Source organism: Euprymna scolopes, chromosome 12 (genome assembly GCF_053919585.1).
Source record: "Euprymna scolopes isolate OS-2025 chromosome 12, ASM5391958v1, whole genome shotgun sequence".
NCBI lineage: Eukaryota > Metazoa > Mollusca > Cephalopoda > Sepiida > Sepiolidae > Euprymna > Euprymna scolopes.
Genome location: NC_136493.1, coordinates 46,843,229 through 46,863,851, shown reverse-complemented (window position 1 = coordinate 46,863,851; position 20,623 = coordinate 46,843,229). Strand labels below are relative to the sequence as shown.

Genomic DNA, 20,623 nt, shown 5'->3' with positions numbered 1-20,623 from the left:
TGGTTGAGACTTTGTGTTTTTTTTTTTTTTTTTAATAATAATTTTTTAAAAAATGTTCATTTTTGCATGTGTCTGTCTGTTTTGGTTGCATAGCATAAAGATTTTTTTTTCTGTCATCTTTGATTTTATTTATAATTTGCTTTGTTTTTACTTTGTGAATTTTTATCTTTTGAGGCCGGGAAATTTATTTTCAATTTTTGGAAATTGACATAAATACATAACCTTTGATCGACTGGTCCACGATTGACCCAATGGATACCATAGCAGGCTATGGAATCGCTTTTGCCATGTTCAAATTATATTGGATCTATTGTGTTTGATTATGTAAAAAGAAAAATCTCTTGACTGATTTGAAATTTCAAAATCCTATTTAAAAAAAAAAAAAAAAAAATAAGACCAGCATGCATTGCACGTTTTTTTTTTTTTTTTTTTTTTTTTTTTTTTTTAGCCTTTTATTATTTATAAAATTAAAACTTTCAACACATCTTCAATCACGTCATTACATTTTAAACCTACCTCTTTTTCTGGATGACCCTTTGTCCTCCTTTATATTTTTTTCTCCCTTATCCCCTCCACTCTTTTCCCCTAACCTCTCTTTCTTTCTATCTCTTCTTCCCCTCATTTCTTCTTTCCTCCCTCTCTCACTGAATAGTATAATAGAAAAAAAGAAAACAAAAGTTAGTTATCTCTGACCTAGTTTCATTTTTTTTCTTTAAATAATTGCGAGTTAGAATGAAAGCCAATCTTTTTTCTTGTATTAAAGAAATCCACTAATTTTGTTGCTGGTCATCTGAAGCGAGGGGATATTGTCATCGTTTTTTTGCCACAACCATCTCAAGATCATACTGAATCAGAATGTGCCTGTATCTTTAGTAGTTTTGGATTTTATGCCAAATACTGATAGAAAAGACTTTCTTTTGCGCACGTGTGTGTGTGTTTGTGTACATAAGTAGGAAAGCTAATTTGATTGAAGCATTACTGGTAAATAAATATGAAGAGTATTAGAAGACTATAGCAATGCAGGAAGTTAGAAGTTGAAGTGACGGATGAACAAAAATAGACAAAGAACGAAGGGCTTTGTAGGTTTGTTTTTATCATTAACAAGAGATGATATTCTCAAAATATTAAATACTTCCACCATCGCCGACATTACTTTCATATTTATTTGTATTTGTGATTGATTTTTGGAAAAAAGGTATACGAAGATTGAAAAAAAAAAAGACCTTCGTTCATTTGTCTATTTTTGTCCATACGTAACATCACTTCAATACCTTCCAACAGTTTCTTGCATCACTATAACCTTCTTGAATTTTTTTCAAAGCGCAAACTTTATGAAGTAATAGCAGACTGGCAAAACTTGCTGAAATGGTAAAGCGAAGGATGTCGTAGTTTGCTTGATATACTGTGTGTAGTATGAAAGGTGTTGTTTGAATGTTATGATAATACAGTTTGCAGGAAATACTATGGATATGAGTTGGTGTATAAAAGAATGATAATATTGAAGGGTTTTCAATTATTATATATTAATCGTACAGAATGGTAGGTGTTTATATCCTGAATTTTCAAGAATAAATTCTCATCAGGAGAGAAAAGACATCTGTAACTGTTCAGTAAGGATTTTTTTTTTTTTTTTTTTTTTGTTCTCGCCATCAGAGCCATCAAATCAGTTTCCAATTATAAAAAAATAAATAAACTGGTAATGAAATAAGTACATACACTTTAGCGAGAGAACCAATATACTAACACCTAGTTCTCTTCCTTAGACCATTCTCATTATTCTAGACAGATATAAACACCACACAAACACAGCAGGTATTAACATTCCAAAGTAAACAATTATAAGCATAACACGTAACAACTAATCATTTATATACATAAAAAAGCGCAATAATAATTATTAACAATACTTAATAATCATCAAAACTCGTATCTTGAAAATTGATTTCCTGGCTCGACGGCGTGACTGACTTCCGGCCACTGATAAAAAAGAAATAAATTAAAAAAAAAAAAAAAAAAAAAAAGCCTTGCTGAACAGTTGCAGGCATATCTTTTGTCGCCTGATGAAGAGATTTTATTCTTGAAAATTTGGGATATCAACACCTACCATTCTGTACAACATATGTTGGTAAATAAATATTATAATTGAAAATTATTGAAATTCCTTTAATATTGTCATTATTCTTTTATACATTAACTCGGGTCCATGGTATTTCCTACAAACTGCATCGTCATAGCCTTCAAACACAACTCTTGGAAATGTTAATATTTATCTACACGAATAAATGCAAAAGTTTTAAATGTTTATTATTTGAAATTTTGGTTTTAAGTATTTTTAAGAACAAACTTTATAAAGAAATAACAAGCTGGCAAAGTCTGCTTGTATGCACACACATACATATATATATATATATATATATATATATATATATATATATATATATATATATATATTGTTTTTAGTATTTACTTTGACAATGCTCACTACATAAATAGAGCTAGATAATAAGTTTTGAAAATATGTGACAATTAAGCTACACAACATTTTCCATGTTTCATCTTCGTGAGGATTTATCAGGCTATTGCATGGAATCTATATTGTTTTGTGTTTTTTATATATTCCTGTGTTACTGGGTTTGCTAGTCAGCCAATCCGATTCTTTGTTATTCACACACCCGTTTAACGTAGCCAATGGACGCATATTTATCAGGTAAAGGTTCACTTGACCTCTAATTCACCTAGTGTGTGTGTGTGTGTGTGTGTTAGAAGGCTATTGCAATGTTGGAAATTGTGTCGAAGTAAGGTAATGTAAGCACAAAAACAGACTAACAGATGAGGAATCTTCATATATCTATTTATTTTTCAAAAACAATCAGATATAAATCAATATAGGTTTACTGTTTGATATAACAAAGATGATAGATGTCTTTAATATTTTGAGAATAAAATTTCTTTTTCAGAAAAAAGAAACCAGAAACATGTCAAGAAAAAAAATATAAAAACGCGTGTGCACACACGTGTGTGTGTGTGTGTGTATATGTGTGTGTGTGTATATGTGTATATATATAAAATTAAAAAAAAATTATTGTAGTAAATAATTATAACATAAACAATGCCACCTATAATGATAAACTATCCTCTCTAAACTATCAATTATTGAAAGGGACTTAACTCTTGTTCGAAATTGCAATAATTAAGGGTGCATGCAGTTTAAATTCAAGCGAATTTATTGTTAATGATGCAAACAAAATCGAGTGTTGTTCTCTTTTGCAGTTTCATTATGCGTGAATACAAACTGTGCTTTATAAACGTTATGTATAATGTTGTGTTTATGTTTTTGTCAACTAATAAATTTGTGAATTGTACGTTCAATATTTCTGCTTGACATCTCTACGAAATCCAGAGTTCTTAGATTTGTTGAGAAAGGTGTTTGCCAGATTTCTGATCGAGTAAATAGTTTCAACAACAAGATGAAATGGGAATAAAATACTTTGATCAGGGAGGATTCATATCAGTTCAACTTTTTCTGGTTGCAATTTACAGAACAGATCAAAAATGGCTGAGTACAGATATTAAATGAAACCCCTTTTAATTTTTTTTCCCTGGCTTAAAGTTAGGATCTTCCATGTTAAGAATGGTTTTAATAATTTTTAACAAATGTTAAAGGTCACAGACAGGGCAGAATATGAGAAAAAATTCATATAGACATTAAAAAAATGGTTTTGTTGTTTTCTTTTAATTAAATGAGGAATTTATTATTATTTATTAGCATTATACATGTAAATTTTAGGAAAGAATGCTTGAAATGGATCTACATTATTTGGATAAACAAAAGTCACACAACATCAGGTCAAATTTGGTTGCCATCTTGTTTTGATTTTGCATATTCACATAATGTTGATACATTTCAAGTGTTTTTTCTCGAGTTACATGTGTAATACTAAATGGATTTTAAATCAAAATAATTTCTTGTTTAATTCTAAAAAAAAAAAAAGAAAGAAAAAAAACAGCATAAAACCATTTTTAATGCTTACCTGAATTTTTATTCTTGCATTCTGCTCTTGCTGCGAACTTTACCATTTGCCTGATCTTCTTCAAATCATTAAGTGAATCAACTTTCGTAATTTTGTGAGGAGGGGGTCAAAATATTTCAGTCGTCCACCTTGATTACATCTTTTCTTTTTTTTTTTTTTTTTCTTTTTTATCTTAAATGGTAAACAGTTGTCAATTTCCAGTTTATTTTGTAAATCGCAATGGAGATACATTCAAATCGATATGAGCCGTATTCTAAAGAAGCACCTAAAATTCAATTCTTAAACTGTTTTTATTTAATTGCTCCTAACTTCTCTTTGCTCAGGAGTATGATAACGATGCTGAATCTTTGATTAGTTCACTTTCTGTGGAATTGGATGATGAAGACATAGATATTGGTAAGTATTTTAGTTGATTCAATTGTTTGTAAACTAACTTTTCTAACAATTCATAATTTTTTAACTTTTCAAATTTTGGGTTACTAACAAAATAATGTTCATGTAAGAACTCCCCATTTGTGGAATTGACGATTCCTTTGTCAAATACTTTGTTAGTGTTGTGAGTCTCTTTTGTACTGAGTTTAAGTTTATTCCAAGGAGAACTTTATGTTCCTTCCATAAATATGGAGGTTCCAAATTGTTTGTAATCAATTATTTTGCAAAGAAGAATAGAAATGATCAGTGTTTTCATGAAAATAAGGCTGCAACATTTAACAAAAATATATGTAAAATTTTCAATTGAAAATTGAATAATTATCATCTACACTTTTGACTTTTGATGACATTCATGGCTCAGTGCATTCTTTCATTAAAAGCATTGGGTCTTGAATGAGGACCAACCAAGTACAACGGTTCATTGCCAATGTTGATTTGCTTCTTTTTTTTTTATTAAAGCAGGCTACCATATTGAATTTAAGTCTTAATATTACTTAAAGGAAAAAAATCTCATTTGTCAAGTATTGTTGTTACTCAATAAAATTGTATGAATTCTGATTTTAAGTAAAAAAAAGTTTTTTGTAAATAATTTTGAAACCCATTTCAATATAAATGATTAACAACCTTCGATCAGCAACTTATTACAGAAAAATTCTACACATTTACAGCAAAGTATGTTTAATTTTTAATCCATTTAAAAAGATATAATACTATTTAAACACAGCATATTCAAATTAGCCAATGTCAAAAACAAATTAAAAAAGGTTGCTAGAATCAAGATAAGAGATTCGGGACTCGTATATCAACTAGAATTAGGCCTCTTTAAGAGTTATAAGCTGTCAACCATGTCATGCAATGTTCTGGCGTCTGCAGTTGAATACTATCTGATATTTTCTGCATTTGTCCACTTGCCTCAATATTATAAATAGAACTTAATTCTATTTCCTTTCTTGTGATAATTTTTGATGGTCGAGGGATTGGTTGAGCTGCAGTGTCATAGGTGACTGACTTTCTGCTGGCAGTAATTAGGTAATATCACTAAATTTAGTATTGAGTTGACTGCAAGAGAAAAAAACCTGTATGCATTAATGTGTTTTTATGTTAAATATTATTATATGAGGCATCATTTCGAGTCACAATTTTTGCATCTAAACACAAGAAATACGTGAAATATGTAAACATTGCTTTAAAATTAACATAGCTGATATGAATCTTTTATAAAATGGCCATGTTAGTTTTTAAGCAATGTATTAAATATTTAAATTTAAATATTTAAATCGTTTCTCATGTTTAGATGCTTAAAATGACTCCTCATGTAAAAATTAAATATAAAAAACATAATATAAAGTAAAAGATGGTCACACAATTTAGAAGATACTTATTTTGAATAAAATTTAAATGACAAATTTGAAAACTTGAAAATGTCAGAAATAATGATGAAATCATTTTTATTTACTGTTTTTTTTTTTTTTTTTTTTTTTTTTTTTTTTTGTTGTAAGTCTATAAAAAATAGAATCATCAGGGTAAGAAGTCCGGTCCGTGATTTTTTATTTATTTATTTTGGTGTTATGGAGGAGGCGATTCTTAAAAGAGAAGCAAAATATATGTGTTTCGGTGGTTTCATGTGTGTTTTGCTCCAGCTTCAAGCGGGAAATTTAAAGTAAAAGATGGTCACCCACTTTTAGAAGACACTTATTTTGAATAAAAGGTCTTCTATTCCAAAGGATCACCTCCTCCATAACACCAAAATGAAGAAGAAAAAAATTACGGACAGGATTTCTTACCCTGATGATGCTATTTTTAGCGAAATATTTGACTTACAACAACAAAAAAGATAAATAAAAATGATTTCATCATTATTTCCGACACTTCAAAGTTTTCAAATTTGTTGCTTAAATAATTATATATATATAAAAAAATCTATGTAGGTATTAAAAGCATACAATTTTTTTTCGCGCAATTAACTCAATACTAGAGTTAGTGACATTACCAGTAATTATTGCTTCCTATGTTTAGGATTACTTGAGCATGAAGCACTAATGTCTCTAGGTAAAAATAATTAATATTTATTATAAAAATATTGTGTGTGTGTGTGTGTGTGTGTGTGTGTGTAAAATAAATTTTTATCAACTTGACACTTTACTGTAGTTTCACAGGATCACCAGAAGAGTATTAATAAATCATTCATGTTTCTTTGTGATGGCATTTATCCTGGATTGATGGAGCCAATTCTTTCTAAAGAAATTACTGAGTTCCAAATGAGAACCGACCAAGTACAGCAGTCCATTGCCAATGTTAAGACAAGTGACGGCTAATATCTGTTCCATCAGCGAACGTTGTAAAAACATGAACGAATGAGTTCTGCATCCTGCTTCAGTAATTTTGAGTTGGCTACCACAACCTTGCTTCTTTCCAACCCAAAACTGGAACCGGGTTGATGGTTTCTCTGATGAATTTAATTTGCTGACGTTGAAGAGTGTGATCAAACCAGTGACAACAACTTGCAAGAAAAGCTTGCTGGAGAGATAATATTCAGCATGCACTGTGTATTGCAAACAGAAACTGACAATTACATCCAATATGCATCTGATGATTGTCATGTCTGATTTCTTTTCTTTGCAGCATTCAAACTCACTCAGGTAGATAACTACAGATTGAGATTACAGGAACGAGAACAAAGGAAACGAGTGGCGCACGACTATGGCTTATTTCATTACAGCGGGGGTAACAAATTTAAATCTCCCAATTCCAAACGAAAGACGACAAAAATTGACAGGTACAAAATCATATCTTTTGTCTATTTTATTGAAGTTTTTTTTTTTTTCTTTTTTCATTAATGTTTTATTCTTTTACTTCAATTTTTTTCGTCTTAATTAGAACTATTGTTGCCGTTTTTCCTTTCTTTTTCCTATTGCCACTTTTCTTATTTCTTTTTTTCTTTTTCCTTTTTTCCCTCATTTCATTTTCCTTTTTCTTTTCTCCTTTATATATATTTTTTTTTTTTCACTCTTTGTATTGACCTGTCCAAATAAGTAGATGAGAAATGAAGAAAAAAAACGCTTATAGCCAATCAAAAAATGAAATCCTTTCCTGTCACATTTTTAATAATAGTGTCTTAAATTATTTTAATAGAAAAAAAGGAAAGTAACTGTAAAACTAAATCTTTTTTTTTTTTTTTTAAAGATACATAGCACATTATTTTTTGACTAGAGCACATCCTCCGTCAGAATTGATTGAGTGAAATTAAGCTTTGCCAGTGTTCAAGCTCATGATTTATCTAGATATATATTGCTAAAATATTCCTTATCATAGAATTATGTAATTTAATTCTTCATGTATAAATTTCTATCAGAAAAAAAAATAAAATACCCATCATTAACTTTTTATCATAGAGTGAAGGATTTCTTTTCAAATTAAATTCAGGTAGTAGGATAATTTTGAGTCTGACTTGCAATTTGCTTTTCCCCCTTTTCATTGTTTATTTATCACTGATATATTTTCTTTTTCTAGAGAGTTCCAAGAAAAATTACGAGTGTTTGCACAGTTTAACACATTCCAGGAACATGTACAGTATTATGAAACGTTAGCACGTGAGTTCACAGGCTTAAAAAAGACTTTATTTCATTACTTTTCTTTTTTCTTTTTTTTATCGAAAAAAAATAGGATTTCTATTAGAAATTTTAAGTGTGTGCAAGTCTTTAAATTTGTTAAATGAACTGCTTAATAACAATTCATTTGTAGAAATATTAAACTTATCAGAAAAGCGTTTTTTTGTTCCATTAAGTTGGCGCTCAGTGAAATGTTCCCAACATTTTGAAGTTGTTAAGAGAGAAGGAGGAGGAGGAGGAGGAGTAAAGGGAAATTAATTTTCACAATGTTTTTGATTGATGTAACTAAATTTTCAAAAAGTTGTTAAGAAGGATGTTGTTACGTTTCTGAATTTTTAAGATGGAGATTGGTTATCTGTATCATTTGGATTCATTAGACTACCATTCTCATCTTGAGTGTCATTTTCACGTTTTGATCAATGTAACCTCCAACCTTCTTCAGGTGTATCTTGTCAAACTCGGGAATTTGAATGGAATTTCGAATGGAGTCCTTTTACTTCATGGGAGTAGTGCAGTGGTTAAAGTATTTGGAAAAATCAGTTATAAAAGTGATATTCTCCTGAAGTTTGAAGATTCAATTCTCAGTGTGGGCGACCGAAAAATACAATTGCAAATTACTTAGGATCTCTATCCAGTTATGGCTGACAGAACAAGAGCATGCTACCTCTGTGAAGTAAATAAAGGGTTCAAATTCTGGAGTTTGACAGAAAAATTCTCACGTTTTACAAGATACATCTGAAGAAGATTTGAGGTTACATCGATGGAAACATTGTGCAAATTACATTCAAGATGAGAATAGTAGTTTGATGAATCCAAATACGAAGGATGTAGTTTCATTTTGAAAACAGCAGGTAACTAAATTTCAAGTTTTTAATGGAGGAAGTTATAAATTTGGTACTTGTACAGTTTAATCAAGACATTAAAAAATTAAAATATCCCTCCCCAAAAAGTTAGTTTTGAACTGAAGATATCCGGAAAAAAATTTCACTTAATTTGATCTAGTAGTTTGTTTTTTTTTTACAGCAGAAAAACACGTTTTTATGACAGCACGCTGAGGGTAGCCATGTTTGAATTTTTAGAACATACCACGGGGAGATAACTCAGTTTAATGTGTCAACACTCCCTCCCTATCTCATATACTATCTTTTCTTCCTAAAAATAAAAAAAATAACTACCTTTTGCTCGATATTATAACAAATTGTTTTTTTACTGTAAAAAAAAATACTTGATCAAGTAAAGTGAAAAAAAAAATTTTTTTTTTTTTTAAGAGAACTTCATTCCATAACAGATACGTACAATATAACTTTTTTTGATATTTTAAATTTTTAATGTCTTCATTAAACTGTACAAGTACCATAAATTTTGAAAGATGCTGATGTGATGATAAATTTTGAAAATTTCTATTCACTTATTGTACTGAAAGAAATAAAAGAAAAACTCTTTTTTCTTCAGTCGGATTAGTAACAGTGATTTATATCTGCATTATTAAACTACTTGCCATAAAATAGAGGTATTATTAATTGCCAATGAAATTTTAATCCAGTTATTTAACGGAATAAGTAATTCTATATGGAAAAATACACTGTCAAGTAGTTTAGCCGATGAATGTCACTTGAAAAGGGAATCTATTAAAATTGATGCAACTGTTGTTTTCCCCAACTTTAAAAAACTTTGCTCTCCTTCTTTCAGGAGAAAGAGATTTACAAAACAGAATCCGAGAATTATTTCGGTTTCGGAAGAATGGTCTCATGACATTAGCAGGTCAGTCAATCTTTGATTTTTTTTTTTTTTTTTTTTTTTTTTTTAATTCTATATCCTCTTATTCATGTTGTTTTATCAAAATATGCATATAAAGGATTGGTTTGGAAGAAAGAAATTCAACAGTGCCCGATTATTGAACAATAAGAGCATATTTATTTTAGTAATAGCAATACAGAAAATGAGAACATGTCAAATACGGTATTATCGGTTTTTGACTGTTATGACTAAAGTAGATGAAACATACTGTAACAAAGAATCCTACCATAAGCCTTTGTCAGCCATGTTTATTATTATTATTATTGTTTAATACATTTGTATGTAAACCAACAACAACATAGAGAAAAGAAAACAAACCAATTCCTGAAGATGACCACAAAAATCCAAACTGTTTGCAATGGCCGATAAAAGAACTCTCAGAACCATACTACACAAATTACCACCAGAGACCTGGAAACTTGCTTGCCAAGTTGAGACGGTAATTTAAAAAAAAATTATAAAATGAGAAAACTCCATAAACTTCAGACTTGTATCAATAACAACTTGTTGCCTAAGTGTTTGTGTGTACATGTGAAACCAGCAACTCTGCTAGACCATACCATAAACCCACCAAGCATCTTGGGTATTTTAACACCTAATCTTGTCCCCCACACCACGGGTATTTAAGAAACTTGTACCCAACATAAGTAAAAAAAAAAAATTTCCCATCTTTTCATTCAGCTTCGAGATTTTCCAACAAACTGCTCTATATTACAACAAAGCCCTTGGAGAATATATATATATATATATATATATATATATATATATATATATATATATATTACATACACACACAAACACACTCCTTTTCCTATTCTGTCTGTGTTTGTACAAGATTTCTTCTCTATAACTACTTTCTCCAAGAGAAGAAATCTTGTACATACACAGACATAATAGGAAAAGAAGTGTGTGTGTATGTATATGTCTGAGATTGATACACATTTAAATCATAAATTTAGTTCCCATATGAGAAAAAAGGAAAAAAATTTAAAGAAATAAGAAAAAGGTTTTAAGTAAATATTTTGTTCACCTTCTATTTCGATTTTATATTTATTTATTTATTACCTTGGAGAAATCTTGTTAGCATTTCAGTTTTAATAGACTAGCAATATATTTAATTATGAATTTGAAGCTGTTATTAGAAAAATACTCTAATATGGATAATTGCATTTGGTGATAAAAAATGATTCTTTATATTTTTACTATGAAATATGGTTTTAATTGATTGAATATAAACTCTGTAAATAGGAGAGGAAAAACAGATGTGATCAAAATAATGCAATATAAAGCTTTATATACAAAAAAAAAACAGTAAAGTAAAATTTTAATTTGAATTAAAAAGAAATACGTAGAAATGAAATTAATGTCAGATGCATTTTTAATTTTCAGCCTGACTGGGATATTTATACATTGACGAAGCCTTTTTATGAATATTAGTGATGTTTTGTATATAGTAAAACTATATGTCCTTGATGTGGGTAGAAACAATTGTTTGTTAAAGTGTTTTTTTAAGGAAATGTTTTTCTGGATAACTAAGGTTTATATGATTATAATTAATTAAATTATATTTGCTATACCAAAATTCATAATGACTAGTTGATTAGTTTTAAGTAGTTTAGGAGTGAATCCTGTATATACAAATATACAAATAAATTAGTTTAGGAGGGAATCCTGTATATACAAATAAATTAGAAGAAATAAAAACAAATCACAAAAAATTGCAGCTCACCGATTTTATTTTTTAACATTCCATGGTGACAGAATGTTTTGTCGAGCATGTAATGCAAAATCTGGTAGAGATTTGTCAGTTTGAAATGCTTAATCAATTTTTTAAAAAAACTTGCATTTTTTTTTTTTAAATACAAGTCTGTACCTTTTCCTCTTATGAAAGTCTAATGCTTACCACAGCTTTCTGCTAATTCCTAACTCTTAAAATTTGTCTCTTATAAAAAATTGTTACAAAAAATACCATTTATGTCCAGTTTGATAATATTTTTGCTACAAATAGAAAGAAAATAGTTTACTGGTGCGTTCTTGGCTTTTATTTTTTCTATTCACTTGGGATTGAGGACATGTGTTGCATGAAGAGAAATGATATCAGAATGATACAATGGATGTGTAATTTGAATTTTAAAGATGGTTTTAGTTCTGATGACCTCAGAGGGAGATTAAATCTGAACAATATAGGGAGATATATGCAGGAAAATAGACTTTGATTGTATGGTGACATTGAAAGAATGGATGAGAGTTCTTAAGATAAATGTAGAACAGTTGGGGTAGCAAGTTCAGTTCACAGAAGACTAAGGAAAAGATGGGGGAAAGTGATAAAAACGAAAGTGAAGGGTAAATATAAACCTTTGATTAGTTTTGAGGCCAATTTCTTTAAAGCTGTCCGACAATAAGCCACCTTTAAAAATGTACGTTAAACTGAATATGATGATATGAATTGTATGTTATCACTTTTAATCTTTATAATCTGTTTAAATTGGCTGCTTTTTTTTTATTATTTAATTCTTTATTTTATTTTTTTTACTCTTTACTTACAGAGGTTGTAGTTTTTAAAAATAGAAAATATAAAAGAGATCGGAGGAAAAAAATGAAAAACCAACCGGTGAGTACAAAAATCTATATATTAATATGATAGCGCGTGTGTTATTTTGTGTGTCACGCTTACATCTTTTTTCTTTTCAGTGATTGTCGTTAAATTGTTATGACCTTCCATTTCTTGTAATAATTTTGTCAAGAATTCTTCATAAGTTTTGGTTTTGATTGTAGCTGAAGGAACTTAAGTTGTGTGTGTATATATTTATTTTTTTTTTTTTTATTCCCCGATTTATCGGAGAGGGACCCATGTTTTCAGTGGCGTTCGTTAGTCCGGACTATTGCCAGATAAGCATCCATTAGTTTTTCCTGGAATTTTGCCACAAATTGTATTTCATTAAATTAGATATGCACAGTAAAAATAAGTTTTTTTTTTTTGTTTTTTTTTACAAAACTTTCCTGTTGCGTTCCCAGGGGCTCAAAAATGGGCCAAAATGGCCAAAAATGACGCATTTTGCTCCATACCTTTTGATCCATCCATTAGATTTTTTTAAAACTTGGCCAAAATGTGAAGCCCTTTGTTCTTAATGTAAATCCAATATGGGTGACCCTGGCAAAATCTGGTTCACGTCCCCAGGGACTGTCAGTGCTAAAAACGCCCCTTTTTGTGGCTCTTTTTTCATATTTCTCACCAAAAACTTGATATGTCTGACTATATAGTGTTTTTTCACGGTGGTCAACTCAAATATACATGTGTTAAGGCCTGAAACTGCACCATTATCCATTTACACTGGTATTCGGCGTCCCTAGGGGCTCAAAAGATGTCAAAAATGCCACTTTTTGCTCCATAGCGTTTGATCCATCGATTAGATTTTCCTGAAATTTGGCCAAAATGTGAAAGCTATTGTTCTTAGTATAAATTCAGTATGGGTGACCTTGGCAAAATTCTGGTTCACATCTGTCTGGGACTTTTGGGGCTAAAAAAACATGCCTTTTTGAGCTCTTTTTTCATATTACTCCAAAACTTGATATGTATGTTTATATAGTTGTATTTCATGGTGCTGAATTCAAATATACCGGTCTTAAGGCATGAAACTGTATCGTTTGTCTATTTTCACTTGGATTTGACGTTCCCAGGAGCTCAAAAGGGGTCACAAGTACCCCAAAAATTGCGAAAAATGACATGAATTTTGCTCCGTCCATTAGATTCTTTTGAAACTTGGTGAAAATGTTAAGGCAACTTTGGCCCTTCACACTTCTCACATTCATCATTTCTTCACTGTTTTTTGTGACGTCGTCTCATATGCAACCCAAGAGAGAGGCCACACACGCGGCTTGCTCTTCATAAGTTTTGGTTCTGGTTTCAAGCTGATGCACCCAATACTTTTGCAGTTTTAATAAAGTCATGTAGCTCCAATAATGTCAGGGCATCTCCATTTACACTGAACATCCAGAGAATGCCAACATCAATATATTATATATGAAAGAGTCTGCTGTGGAATTTCTACAGATCCTGCTAGTGTGATATGATTACACTTTCTCCGATTTTTTTTTTTTTTTTAACCTTTCATAACGAAAGAAAAAGTAACTTATTTTTGCTTGCGATATGTTTTTATTTCTTTTTCAGTAATATTTATTTATTTTTGCATTAATATAAAATTAATATCATCACTTAATTGATATTATGCTATACTTTAAAATCCAACTTAAAAAAGTTTGTGCCATATAAAATTATCCCATTGGATGACCTCCATCCGGACATTCTCCATCTATAACACCCAATATCCAAATTCACCTCGCATATCCTATTGACACTTCATAGGTATGTAAGTAATATTTAACACCAGTTTCCCCTATTCTGTGTTAATTTTACTTAATTTACGTTACTCAAATGTAAAAATAAGATTGGACAGCCTCTTGCTAAACAGTGACCAAATAAAGGGAAGCAACTCTGTACTGTCATTAGTTACCTTATTTCTTAAAAAGGTGGGGCGGGTGTTTTTTTTTTTTGTAAGTACTCTCATTGAATTCAAGCGAATTAAATCAGATAACATTTTTTTTTCTTGTTTAGAACATGTGCAAAAAAAAAAAAAAACAACTGATGTAACCAGAATCAAATGTTTTGTAGGGTGAATTCCATCAATGACCAAAATTTACTTTTACTATATAAAAGATTTGATTCAATTTACTATATACAAATTTTAACTTTTATTCCATATTTTTCACCAGCATAGTTATTTTTATTTATTTATTTTTTTGACGATTTTTAAAATAATCAATCCAGTTTTGCTTAGTTAGATTACGTTAAAACTTTTTTTTTTTTTTTTTTTTTTTTAATGTAAAACTATTTTTAGGTGTGTGTGGTATATATAGATATCTAAAATAGTTATAGCTATGGTTAAAATAATTATATATAATTTATGTCTATAAAAGTGAAATTGTGTGTGTGTATTCAGTTCCCTACCAAACTACTCTGTCAATTTCTAGTCTACAGACTCGAGAGTTGACATAAGAGGTATTGACGTTTGGGAAATCTTTTTAATCGGTTTTCAGCCAGAAATTTGGCTGTCAAGGCGTCAAAGTTCAACTTGACCTTTGAAAACCCTACCAAACTCCTCTACCAATTTTCGGTCTAACCACTTAAAATTTTAGATGTAGGTTACTTGGACATGAATCAAACTTTTTAATTTGATTTGAGTCCAAAACAAATGTTATGGAGTCAAAATTGGGGTTAAAGTTCTAAAAAATTTTACCTCTGCAGTCTCTACCAAATTACTCAGCCAATTTTTGGTCTAAACATTTAAAATTTTACATAAAGTGTATTCAGACATAGGGCAAGTTTTTAATCGGTTTTTGGCTGAAAAGTTGGCTATCAAGGGATCAAAGTTCAAAAGATTTGACCTTTGCAATCTCTAGCAGACTATTAAGTCAATTTTGAGTCTAAACATTTGAAATTTTACATAAGGAGTATTCAGACATGCAACAAGCTTTTTAATCAGTTTTTGGGTAAAAATTTGGCTGCAAGAGGTCAAAGTTGAAAAAGTTGACCTTTACAGACACTACAAAACTCCTCTGCCAATTTTGGGTCTGAACACTTGTAATTTTAGATATAGGTTACATGGACATGAGTCAAACTTTTTAATATATATATATATATATATATATATATGTGCACATAAAGTTATGAACAGTACTGAGGGCCCGAGCACAGCCGGGCTGAACTGCTAGTAATCTATATATTAATATAACGTGCTATTTTCTGTGTCTCTCTCTCTCTCTCTCTCATATATATATATATATATATATATATATATATATATATATATATACATAATTACATCCAGGTCATTTAATTATTATGTACTTCCATTTCTTGTAATAAATAATTTTACCAAGAATTCTTCATAAGTTTTGGTTTTGATTATAGCTGATGGTACTCGAGTCATTTAATTTTTTTATAATTTTACTAAGAATTCTTCATAATTTTGGTTTTGGTTTCGATTATAGCACTCCAATAATCTATTTTTTCAAAATAATTTTATTAAGAATTCTTCATAAGTCTTGGTTTTGATTTTAGTTGATGGCACTTTATTAGTAATCTATTTTTTTTATAAATAATTTTATCAATAATTCTTCATAAGTTTTGGCTTCGGTTTTGATTATAACTGAAGGAACTAAAGTTATATATATATATATATATATATATATATAAGTGAATGTGTCTGTGTACATTTCCCTACGCAATAACTCTGTCAATTTTAAGTCTACAGACTCGAAATTTGATATACAGAGTACTGAGATTTGGGAAAATCTTTGTGGTCGGTTTTCGGCCAGAAATTCGGCTGTTAAGGAGTCAATGTTCAACGATTTGACCTTTGAGAACTCTACCAAACTCCTCCGACAATTTTGGGTCTAAACACTTGAAATCTTAGATATAGGTTTTCTTGGACATGGATCTAACTTAATAACTTGATTTGAGCCCAAAACAATAAATGTTAAGGGGTCATAATAGGGGTCAAAGTTTAAAAAATTGACTGCTTTTTGCTCAACATACACCTCCAAACACCTGGACAATGCCAGGCTGAAATGCTAGTATATATATATATATATGTGTGTTTGGTATTCAGTTTCGATTCAAGCTGATGAACCAAAGTCATATAGATATATTTTTTATTTTTGAATTTGCAACTTAATAATATGTACGAAATCTGCAAGAATTAAAATATCATATTTAAGTATTTTACAACCTGGCTACACCGGGTGTCCCTGCTAGCTTAGATATATATACTTTTGCAGTTTTAACAAAAGATCTACAATAATATCAGAGTGTCTCTATTTACGCTGAATATCTACAGAATGCCAACATTAATATGTTGCATGTAAATCGGTCCACAGGTCCCACTAGTATATATAATAATAGTTATAGTTAAAATAGTTATATATATCAAAACAAACACTAAATTAAAATGTGTCATTTTACATAAATGTTCCTTAACTTTTTTTTTGTTTGTTTGTTTGTTTTTTGCAAACTTTATCAGTATTTATTTAACTTGCTTAAAAGAGAAAAAAACACATTGCCATTTCACAAATTAACTCAGCTTTGTTTTTGTCTAGGGCAGCCGATCGCAGGGAAGAAAGGGGTCAATGGTTTCCGAAGAAATAAAGTAAGTATTTACTTCAAATCTATGTGTTTGATTATATAACTCGCACTCTCCTTTTCATCTGAAGATTCTAGAAACCATTTACATGAAATTTTTGCAATCTTCTCTTTGTAAGCAGAGAGAAGATCTTAGACTTGATGTGGTTTCTATTTGATTCTCTTTCGTGTTTTTTTCCTCACTATAATTTCCATAGTATTATTTTCTCTTCATCGTGATTCTATCCTAGATTTAATTCTGTTGAGCAAAGTTCAAAACTATTTCTTTTCGTTTTAGAATTCATCAGATTTCATAATAAATATGGTTTTTATAAATAGCCATTTTTTATATATATATATATATATATATATATATATATATATATATGAGCTGTGAAACTACTGTATGTGGATGACTATAATGCTCCTCATCTTGAGTTGAGCATATTGAGAAGTGATACACGAATTACCATTAGCATATAAGCAACGCTCTTTGTGTAAACAAACCGAGCGGAGGTATTTCGGACGATGTCAAAACATCGTTAAATTCACTACTCGTTCAGCAGCCGCCAATAGAGTAATGGTTAGGAGCCTTGACTGCAGTCGGGTTTCAATCCTCGCACTGATGAGCTGTGAAACGGCGAAACAGTACTGTATGTGGATGACTATATATATATATATATATATTGACTGATGAGAGCTTGATATGGATATCTAAAATGGACCTAATTATCAGGTTTTAAACTGACAATACCAATGACTTGTCTAATCTAAAAACTTTCTGTAAACAAAAAGAGGAAAAAAATATATATACACAAAGGTTCATATTCGTTCCCAGGTAGCGTAAGTTATACTTGCTAGTTAGTATTTTAGTATTTCATGTTTTATTATAGATAATAATTAAACAATTGACTTTTTTTTTCTTTTGGCCATTAACTGTTGTAATTGATATAAAGTAGTTTTTATTTTTAACTTATTTTTTCCTTTTTTTTTTTTTTTCCAGAGAAAAAGAAAAAAAATTAGATTCACAAATAAACGAACAAGGTGAGTACTTCGATTGCCAATTGTCTATCTTGTTTAAATTTTATAGTGTGAGTCATATATAAACATTTATTTCAAAGGCTATCTTGAAGTTGTTAACTCAGAAAGAGACTGCCATGTTTTATCAATCAGTTTTGTCTGCTTTTCGTAGCAGTGACAATTCGAATTGGTCTGTTATATATATGATAATTTATTTGGCAATAGGCAGCCATTTTTTCATTTATTGAGTGTTCAAAAAAAAATTTATTTGTTTTGTGATTTTTGGAATTTTTTTTTTTTTTTTTCTAAATTTTATTTTGATATTTCAAATATCCTGCATTATACTTAAAAATTACTATTTTTAAGTAACGTAAAACCACCCTTCCTTGATCTTAACAATGTTAACCCTAAGCCCAGGTGGCAAGGGCCTCTCCAAAATGTATAAACTATTCTCATTCTTTCTTAGTTCATTTGGATTTAGTGGTAAGGTTTAGAAAGAGTATGTTTTTAAGTAACGGTTATATATATTAAGAGGGAGTGTTCTATAGTTGATCAAACTGGGTTTTCCAATTATTCCAGGTTATAATTTAATAAGAAACAAATAATAAAATCAGTGTTTATTAAAAGTGAAATTAAAATATAAATTAAAGATCATAATATTGCCAAAAAAATTATTTTATTTTATACAACAGACTTTTTGTGTCGTGGACTAATTTGACCAATCCTCAGCACTGCAAAAAAATAAGAACAAAAAAAATGACTTGATAAAACATGGTAGTCTCTTTTGGTGCAAACAGCTTCAAGATGGCCACTTTACGTGTTATGTACTGCTGTCATGCTTTTATCAACAAAAAGACTGAAGTTAATGAGTTGGTAGAAAGTCAATATTTTATGGATATCAGCCTTGCCATTCACATGTATTTTAGATTACTGTTGCATGACCCTTGACGTTGCTTGTCATTGTTGTCTGGTTTGCATGAAGTACTAGTTTGTCACATTCATAAACCTGTAGTACTGCCAAATTTTACGTCAAATGCAGCAATAATTGTACATAAGTTGGGGAAGGTTCCATTTTGAACACACAAAGGAATGGCGTAGAAGCAATGTTGCCACTTTCGCTCGCATCGTTTTGCGATTCTGCGCTTGACACGTCTTTTGCCTACTACGATGATGAGCAAAGGATGACGATAAATGTAATTTAATAGACAGTTTTGTTTTTGTTTTTTTTTTATTATAGTCAGCTAATGTACTTCCTAACTTCCGACATATCTGCTACCAGAAACGGTGACAAAACAAATCAGTTGCTTCACTTTTATTCTTCAGTATTTCTATTGTAAAGCGATTTATTGAAATAAAATATAAGAAAAGGACATTATTGAAAAATGTACAATAAAAATTAATAAAATTATAAAAAAGATAAAAATAACACAATTAGTCTTTATTTGCACTTTTAATAACAAAAATTTAAAAAAAGATTTTATTTTATATGAAATTATAAAAATACAAGTTTTTTTTTTTTGTTTGTTTTTTTTAATAAGTTTTTTATTTGAATTTATGCAATAAATATGTTTAGGAAAGTATAAAAATAAAATTATTGAAATTCAAATTTCAGACATCATAAAAAGAAAAAACGTATCCAATACATGATATTCCCAAGATAGTTTAAAAAGATTTTTAAATGGTTTAATAATTATTTTTAAAATATTTCAATAATTCTTATTTAAAATATGACTGAAAAAACTTTTCAATTATTAAATAAACAAAAAAAAAAAAAAAAAAGAACGATCAGAAAAACATTTAAAAAAAAAAAAAAAAAAAAAGAGAAATATTGGCGTGGAAGAAAAAAGTAAAGGAACTGATTTGCCTTGTCACCACTTCTGGTAGCAGCCATGCCAGAAGTTAGGAAGTACGTTAACTGATTATTAAAATTTTTTTATTATTATTATTATTTTTTTTTTTTTTTTTTAAATATTTTATTTTGAATCATTTTGAAATTATGGTGCTCCTTCAGCAAAATTTGAAAATTGAAGTATTGAATTGCAAGTAAAACCAATGATATCTTCTTGATGGTCGTGTCACAGTAATGAACATATTACAAAAAACAACAAGGTAGAAAATTAACTATTAATGAAAAACAGTTTTCGAAGACAATTAGCGAAAGTTGAGTTTTGCTAAGATTTTCAGAGTTTGAAAGATATTTACCTCCCTTGTTACAATTTGACCTTTGCGGTTTATATTTTTAGCGAAATTTAGCTTTCGATGATTGCTTTCGAAAATTATTTTCATTATTAATTTTTTACCTTATCGTTTTTCATAATTTTTCGATGTGTTCATTACTGCAACACGACGATCAAGTAAGGTACCATTGGCTTTACTTGAAATTCAATTTTTGAATTTCATTATTATTATAACGAAAAAGTGCCAAAATTATTTTAGAGTTTGAGTGATTATCCAGTTTCACTCTAATATTTAAAAACTACTTTTGAAAACAAAATGGCACAAAATAGTCATTGTGTCCTCATATGTTGGATTTTTAAAAAATGTCAATTTATCCAGTA

The 20,623-nt window shown here is 29.4% G+C and overlaps 1 protein-coding gene across 13 annotated transcripts in view; it reads left to right on the top strand.

Annotated features, from left to right (window-relative positions):
* The window catches only part of LOC145291269 (uncharacterized), a 137,376-nt gene that overhangs the window by 101,572 nt on the left and 15,181 nt on the right, over positions 1-20,623 (top strand). For 8 of the 13 annotated variants that reach the window (XM_080136885.1, XM_080136886.1, XM_080136884.1 and 5 more), the window contains 7 exons: positions 4,355-4,427; positions 7,086-7,239; positions 7,974-8,053; positions 9,761-9,832; positions 12,415-12,479; positions 17,024-17,073; positions 18,049-18,089. In XM_080136885.1, the coding sequence (XP_079993011.1) occupies positions 4,355-4,427; positions 7,086-7,239; positions 7,974-8,053; positions 9,761-9,832; positions 12,415-12,479; positions 17,024-17,073; positions 18,049-18,089 (535 nt within the window). The remainder of the gene's footprint in view (positions 1-4,354; positions 4,428-7,085; positions 7,240-7,973; positions 8,054-9,760; positions 9,833-12,414; positions 12,480-17,023; positions 17,074-18,048; positions 18,090-20,623) is intronic. The other 5 variants (XR_013869373.1, XR_013869372.1, XM_080136895.1 and 2 more) reach the window with 1 other exon arrangement.